The 7,643-nt window shown below is 47.0% G+C and overlaps 1 protein-coding gene across 1 annotated transcript in view; it reads right to left on the bottom strand.

Moving 5' to 3' along the window:
• The window catches only part of CBL (Cbl proto-oncogene), a 47,800-nt gene that overhangs the window by 6,278 nt on the left and 33,879 nt on the right, over positions 1-7,643 (bottom strand). Inside the window, exons 11-15 of the mRNA XM_075442640.1 lie at positions 7,023-7,400; positions 5,966-6,060; positions 5,285-5,440; positions 4,685-4,788; positions 4,013-4,195 (exon numbers count right to left, since the gene is read on the bottom strand). Coding sequence (XP_075298755.1) covers positions 4,013-4,195; positions 4,685-4,788; positions 5,285-5,440; positions 5,966-6,060; positions 7,023-7,400 — 916 coding nt within the window. The remainder of the gene's footprint in view (positions 1-4,012; positions 4,196-4,684; positions 4,789-5,284; positions 5,441-5,965; positions 6,061-7,022; positions 7,401-7,643) is intronic.

Genomic DNA, 7,643 nt, shown 5'->3' with positions numbered 1-7,643 from the left:
TCTTTATTGAACCGGGGAGCCCAGAACTGGACACAGTACTCCAGATGAGGCCTCACCAGGGCAGCGTAGAGGGGAAGGAGAACCTCCCTCGTCCTGCTGGCCACACTCTTCTTGATGCACCCCAGGATCCCATTGGCCTTCTTGGCAGCCAGGGCACACTGCTGGCTCATGGTTAACCTGTCGTTCACCAGGACACCCAGGTCCCTCTCCACAGAGCTGCTCTCCAGCAGGTCCACCCCAAGCCTGTACTGATGCATGGGGTTGTTCCTCCCCAGGTGCAGGACCCTGCATTTGCCTTTGTTGAACCTCATCAGGTTCCTCTCTGCCCAGCTTTCCAGCCTATCCAGGTCACGCTGAATGGCAGCACAGCCTTCCCGTGTGTCTACCACTCCTCCCAGTTTGGTGTCATCAGCAAACTTGCTGAGGGTACATTCTAACTCTTCATCCAGGTCGTTGATGAAGAAGTTAAACAAGACTGGGCCCAGTACTGACCCCTGGGGGACACCACTTGTCACCAGCCTCCAACTAGACTCAGCGCCGCTGATGACAACCCTCTGAGTTCTGCCATTCAGCCAGTTCTCAATCCACTTCACCGACCACTCATCCAGCCCATACTTCCTCAGCTTCCCTAGGAGGATATCATGGGAGACTGTGTCGAAAGCCTTGCTGAAGTCAAGGTAGACAACATCCACGGCTCTCCCTTCGTCTACCCAGCCAGTCATGTCATCGTAGAAAGCTATCAGATTGGTCAGGCATGATTTCCCCTTGGTGAATCCATGCTGACTACTCCTGATAACCTTCTTTTCTTCCACTTGCTTCATGATGGCCTCCAGGATAAGCTGCTCCATCACCTTACCCGGGATGGAGGTGAGGCTGACCGGCCTGTAGTTCCCTGGGTCCTCCTTCTTGCCCTTTTTGAAGATTGGAGTGACATTGGCCTTTCTCCAGTCCTTGGGCACCTCTCCTGTCCTCCAGGACCTCTCAAAGATGATGGAGAGTGGCTCAGCAATGACATCCGCCAGCTCCCTCAGCACTCGTGGGTGCATTCCATCGGGGCCCATGGATTTGTGGACATCCAGATCACTTAAGCGATCCCTCACACAGTCCTCCTCGACCAAGGGAAAGTCGTCCTCTTTGTAGGTTTCCTCTCTTACCTCCAGGGCCTGGGATTCCTGAGGGCCAGTCTTAGCACTGAAGACTGAAGCAAAGAAAGCATTCAGTAGCTCTGCCTTCTCCGCATCCTCCGTCACCAGGACACCCGCCTCATTCAGCAGCGGCCCCACATTGTCCCTAGCCTTCCTTTTGCTGCTGATGTAGTTGAAGAAGCCCTTCTTGTTGTTTTTGACATCCCTTGCCAGCTTCAATTCCAGGTGGGCTTTGGCCTTCCTCGTCACATCCCTGCATGCTCTGACCACATTCCTGTACTCTTCCCAAGTGGCCTGCCCCTCTTTCCACATTCCATGGACCTTTCTCTTCTGCCTAATCTCTGCTAGAAGCTCCTTGTTTAACCATGCAGGTCTCCTGCCTCCTGTGCTCGATTTCTTTCTCAGGGGGATGCATTGCTCCTGTGCATGGAGGAAGTGTCGTTTAAAGAGCGACCAGCACTCATGGACCCCCCTGCCTTCGAGAGCCCTGGCCCATGGGATTCCTCCCAGTAGCTCCTTGAAGAGGGCAAAGTCAGCCCTCCTGAGGTCCAAGGTTTTGATCCTGCTTATCGCCCTGCTTCCTCCATGCAGGATCCTGAGCTCGACCATTTCATGGTCACTGCAGCCGAGTCTACCTCCGACCTTCACATCCTCAACCAGTCCCTCCTTGTTTGTTAACACGAGGTCCAGCAGCGCGCGCCTTTCCTTGTTGGTTCCTCCACCATTTGCATCAGAAAGTTATCATCGATGCTCTGTAGGAACCTCCTGGATTGCGCCTGCCTAGCTGTATGGTCTTCCCAGCTGATGTCAGGGTGGTTGAAGTCCCCCATGAGAACCAGGGCCTGTGACTGTGAGGCTGCTTGCAGCTGCCTGTAGAAGGCCTCATCAACCTCCTCCTCCTGGTCAGGTGGCCTGTAGTACACACCCACCGTAATGTCACCCTTATGAGCCTGTCCCTTAATTCTAACCCACAAGCTTTCAACTTGTTCCTCATTTGCCTCCAGGCCAAGCTCAATGCATTCTAGTTGCTCCCTCACATATAGAGCAACTCCCCCACCTCTCCTTGTTGGTCTGTCTTTCCTAAAGAGTCTGTAGCCATCTATGACAGCATGCCAGTCACGCGAGTTGTCCCACCATGTTTCTGTGATGGCGACCAAGTCATAGCTGTCCTGCTGTATAATGGCTTCCAGCTCCTCCTGTTTATTGCCCATGCTACATGCATTGGTGTATATACACTTGAGCTGGGCTGTCAATCTCACCCCTGGCCTTGGCACGCCAAGCCTAGGCTCAGAAAAGAAGTAAAAGAAGTGGTCAGAAAAGAAGTAGTCATTGTGGAGCCTCTCTGAAAAACTTGTACCAAAAGTACTAAGACAGAGAAGGTTTTTCAGGAAACCAATATACTGAAGCTTCCTCACCAACCACAATGCAGTTCAACTCCCTAATCTTCAAAGTACAAGCTTCTTAAATATAAAAAGCTTTTTGTACATTTGAGAAAAAGGACTAGCCACTTCCCTCCCCAAATTGCCTTTTGAAATAGCTGTTTCAGCTTGAACTGGATCAAATTTCAGAGACCATGGGTCAATTTGAAAGGGCAACTTACCAGCACAGCTTTTCTGGTAAATGATTAAGAAATTAAATGGTAGGGCACAATGCACGAGAACACAAATCTGCCAAAACATATCCCATACTAGTCAGGCTTGCTTAACACCAGGCTTCAGCAGCAGTCAATACCCACTGCTTCAGAAAACTGCATATCCTTCCCACAGCAGTAACCATCAGCATTTCCACGACGTTTTTCAGTAGCAGATCTCCTAACGCTACAAAGCAGGACATTAGCACTCTTATTTCAGGGCTGCAGAAACAAAGAAGGGTCAATGATGAAGCTCAGTACTTCATCTGGGAGCAGGATGAGAGCTCTCTCTGTCCCTTCTTATCCCTGTCAGCCACATTCTACAGAGACAGTGACAGATTTAAAGTGATGCAGGGAGCAGGTAGGAGTGGCAAAAGCTAATAAACTTCTCTGCACTAGTAAACTCTTCTCTGTGTAGAAGAAGGGGAAGCTCAGGGCAGGGGAAGTGGTGAAGCAGGTGAACAGAAGATTCACTGGGGCAAGTGGTCCTGGTTACACAAGGCTATGCCTTCCGTCTGCCTCCAGAAGGAATAAGAAACCCATTCCTCTTACTTGGCAAATCAGGGTGTTCAGACATGCTGAAAGTCCCGCAGCAGGAAGAGTTTCAGAGCTTCCTTTAGAGCTGCTGGGCAGTTGTAGGGAATAAGTCAAGCGTTAGACCCGCTCTTGGAGAGACAAGGCTTTGGTTTGTCCCTCAGAGAACGTGCCTTGCAGCCAGAAGGACAAGATGTCCTCTACTCCCCAAGGACAAAAAGCTGACCTTGCTGAGCCACTAGGTCCCTGCTCGAAGGAACTGATGGCATCAAACGGTACGCTTGTGCCATCTGCCGGCAACAGCCCCAGCTGAGACTGAGCCAGGCATGCTGTGCAAGGCCAGTCATGTCATCTTTTACTTGAAACAATGATAAGCAGTAATGTTCCGAAGTTCTGCTTCATGCCCTGGTACAAATGGTATGCCATGCCCTGTAGGAAACAGTGGCTTAACTAATATCCTTTATGCTGAGGAAAGGTTTTCCTAATTGTGATTTAAACATGATTTACTAGCTCAGTGACTAAATGACCAAGGGATTCCATTCCAAGCTGTAAACCAAACTGAACACCTAAGAACCAGTGTAATTCTGCCGTGTAAAGGTGATTTTACAGCTTACATACAAAACCTTGAGTGACAGAACTTTCAAACACGCACAGAAAGCCATCAGTACCCACTACAACACGAAGAGTATCAGTGTCCTCTAACCTGTTACAGGGTCATTTTCCAAAGACATTCGGCTGAAGGCAGGTGTGGCATTGGAGATATCAGACAGTGTGCGACGAGCAATAGCAACTGGTAGCGGTGGTTTGGGGATATCATAGCCATCTTCTTCATTTTCTGACTCTTCAGGGCCGTTGCTGGCAGTGGCTGCTGCCAGATCCCCTTCATCTAGAATAAGAGGCTCATTCTGAGCTCTGGGACTGAACAGAGCTCTGGAACTGAACAGAGTCTCTGTCTCTCAAGGCAGACTCTGTTCCTTTGTAGTCCACAAACATTGACAGGACACAGAACTAAGGTTTTTCTGCCAAAACACCACATTCAATGGAAGCTGTTTCCAGAAGGTAGTATCAGATTACAAATACTTATGATAGACGTGGCCTGACAACTGCTGCCCAGGGAAAAAAAAAATATCTTCAAAACAGCAATTTTTTTAACAACTGTTGAGTATTTTTACAGTGCATTCCAACCAGGCTTCTCAAAAACATCCCCACATGCAGTCTGCAGTACACAGACCCAGATGTTTCCACATACATCCTAGCTATTCTAACAGCAAAAGCAAGTAAGATTTAGTTTAGCTTAAAACGCTGTTATAACTGGGACTGGGACCAATTCATTGTACCCCAGTTTCTCAGGTGTTTTTTTAGCACACCCACTCACCAGAAGCGTTGACCGTCTCGAAAGCAGAGGATGCTGCTTGGGAGTGAATGTTGTACATTGCTTCATACATACAGCCATCCGTCTGCTGGTCGCAGTCTAAAACCCTGAGGGAGAGAAGATGTATTTCCCTTTAGACAAGTGACAGTGGTCACCACCACCGCCGCCTAGTCTCTGTGACCGAGATTCTGCACAGATCCCTGCTTCAAAGTGAAATCACCACTGTTTTGTGAAGGGATATTTGTTCCAGAAAATGCTCTAGCAATGTATATTGCAATACATCTTATCAGCTTAAAAGAGTTTAATTGATAACACCAGAACACAACCTTTTAATAGAATTTTGAATTTCAGTTGCTGCTGCTCTCAAAAGGTTACTGGCAGAAAGAGGAGGGAATGGTTATCTGAATTCTTTAATACTGTATAAGGATTCTGCAAAAGAGCATTACTCACATTTCATTTACAGTTAGCTATGTTAACCTAGATCTGGTGAATATCACTGGGGGAATTCAGCAAACCAAGCAAGCAAAATCTCCATCCTAGTAAACAAATACATTTTCCCAGAGCTGTGAAGAGGAACCACAGTACACACAAACAGAATCTCACCGTAAACTCTGAGTCATTTCCAAAGGCATTTTGATCTCTGTTGTTTGTACAGCAGGACTTGGAGGCACCACAGGCAGAGAGGATGGTGACATGTACTCAGTGTCCTCGTCGCTTTCAGACTGTTCCCCAGGAGGCAGTTTTGGTACAGGCAGTGGTCTGGAGGAAGAAGAAACAAGATACAAACACAAAAAAACATGTATGTCAGATCTAATTAATATTAAAGTGGCCTTTAAAATCCACAGTGGAAGTAACAAGCAGTCATCTTATAGTGATTGTGTCTAAAGAAATAACCTGGCTTTCAGGATTCTCAGCAGCCTAGCTACAAGGTCACACTGGCACAAGATCATCATTATGCAAAAGGAAGTTGACAATATCATACACATTATACATCACCTACTCCACATAAAAAACAACTCAGAACTGAATTCATAAAAGAGCTAATGGCAATTGTAGCCTGTTTCCTATTGCCACAGCCAAGGGTAACTACCACCACTAGCCACAGATCTCTGGGATGCTGATTTCACCTACTTTCTTTAGATTGTATATTTTGAATCTGTCAGAGACTGAAACTAGGTCTGACACAGTTGTGTCAAATTCTGTCCCTGGCATCAGCATGGAGAGAGCCCTTCAGTTACCATTCTGTGAGTTACAAAAGAGCACTTTTGCTAGAAAACAACAGACCTGGAAGCTAAGGAGTAGATGGCATTGGCAGATGACGAGGGTTTGATTTTGGGGTGTTCACACTCTGAGGTTGTTGGTGGACCACTGTTCAAGCTCTGAAAGAAAAAATTCCAAACCAGGAATCAGAAACACCACTTATACCAGTGTAGCTGCAAAGTTGTCAGCCAGTCATTCAACACATCCTCTGGGGGAATGAAGCATCTTCATTTATTCCAAACGATTCACTGCCACCTTAGAAATCCAGTCGTTCTGCGACAGTTTTCAGTCAGTGAGGGCACAAGCAGGGTTTTTCTCCTTTAGCAAACTGCCTGTTTACACAACAACTAAAGAAACTTCAGATCTTTTGAGACTCCAATGGCTTTGGCAAATTCAGCCGAAATAGGCCAAAAGGCCAAATGTTAATGGGGTACAAGAGAAACAGGATGCAGACAAGCACACACATACTGAGACAGAATGACAACTGTGCAAGTGTCATTTTCCTAGACAATCTGGCTAAAAATGTACTTGTCTTCTTTTCAGTTTTAGAAAGCTAGAGGTTTTAAAAGGAAAAATTAGGGGAATGGAATCAAAGAAAGCAAAACTGCCTGGGATTTCTTTTAGAGGACAATATGTTGGACTACTAAGCTACACATCATGATACCAGTTAATAGTAACAGATCCAAATTTAACTCAGATTTTACTGTGTTACATATATAATCATAGCTACTGTGTGCAGGTTTTACAGGACTGAAAACTGAGAAGAGTAAACTGCACTTTATCAGCATACAAACTCCCAATATAAAACATTCTCAGTTCTTCAAAATTGAAAGGTGAACAGTGATCATGAAATTGTGGCTCAGGACTGCTCAAACTGAGATTCCAACCTTGCTCCCAACAGGCATGAAAGTACTTCCCCAAGAAGCCCTCCCATAGTTCTCCTTTGCCTAGCATTCACCATTTCCTTTCCATCTCTCCCTTGGCACAAGATCACCCTATTCAGATGTAAACTATGAGAAAAGGGCACCTTGGAAGACTTAATTCCTCACAAATTACGTTCACCTCCAATAAGCCTACTTACCACTGGGTTGTCCAGGCTGAGCATGCTTCCAAGCTGATGGCTGTCAGCCCTGGAGTCCATCTGCGAAGGCAAGGAAAAGGGAAGCGAGTGCCTGTTTGACAGTTCTCTCCCTGCCCAAGGGTCACCAGGGCTGAGAGCTACAGATGGGGCTTTTGGAATTGGCCTGGATGGCCACAGATCTGCCTGACGGTTGCAGGGCACAGGAGGTGGTTTGTCTCTCAAAGGACAGTCTCCTGGCGTGCAGGGCAGGGGACGTCTCTGAGGCCGACTTTCAGTCCCGATGGAATGTGGCCTGTCTGGAGGCGGTGGCGGTGGGAGATCTCTGAGCGTGGGTGGGATTGGCAAAGGTTTATCCTTGTGGAGAGTACCAGGTGCAGCCTGGAAGGCAAAAGAATGTAAAATATTGCTTAACAAAGGCAGTCTGGCCACAAGATATAAAAAGTAGGGAGGTGGGTGGCAGAAGGGTGAGTTTTGGTTTTCATTTTATCTATTTTCACAAGAAATTATCTCAAAGGATGTGGAGTTAAGCCTCTCTGGAGACACCTTCTCTACAGGCTTGAACGGATAACACAGTAACTATGTACAGCTACAGCTAGGCACTAAACACCCCAGATTACTTTT

The sequence above is a fragment of the Opisthocomus hoazin genome, chromosome 24 (genome assembly GCF_030867145.1).
Source record: "Opisthocomus hoazin isolate bOpiHoa1 chromosome 24, bOpiHoa1.hap1, whole genome shotgun sequence".
Classification (NCBI taxonomy): domain Eukaryota; kingdom Metazoa; phylum Chordata; class Aves; order Opisthocomiformes; family Opisthocomidae; genus Opisthocomus; species Opisthocomus hoazin.
The sequence above is the reverse complement of the archived record's forward strand: the minus strand, read 5'-3'. Positions and strand labels throughout refer to the sequence as shown.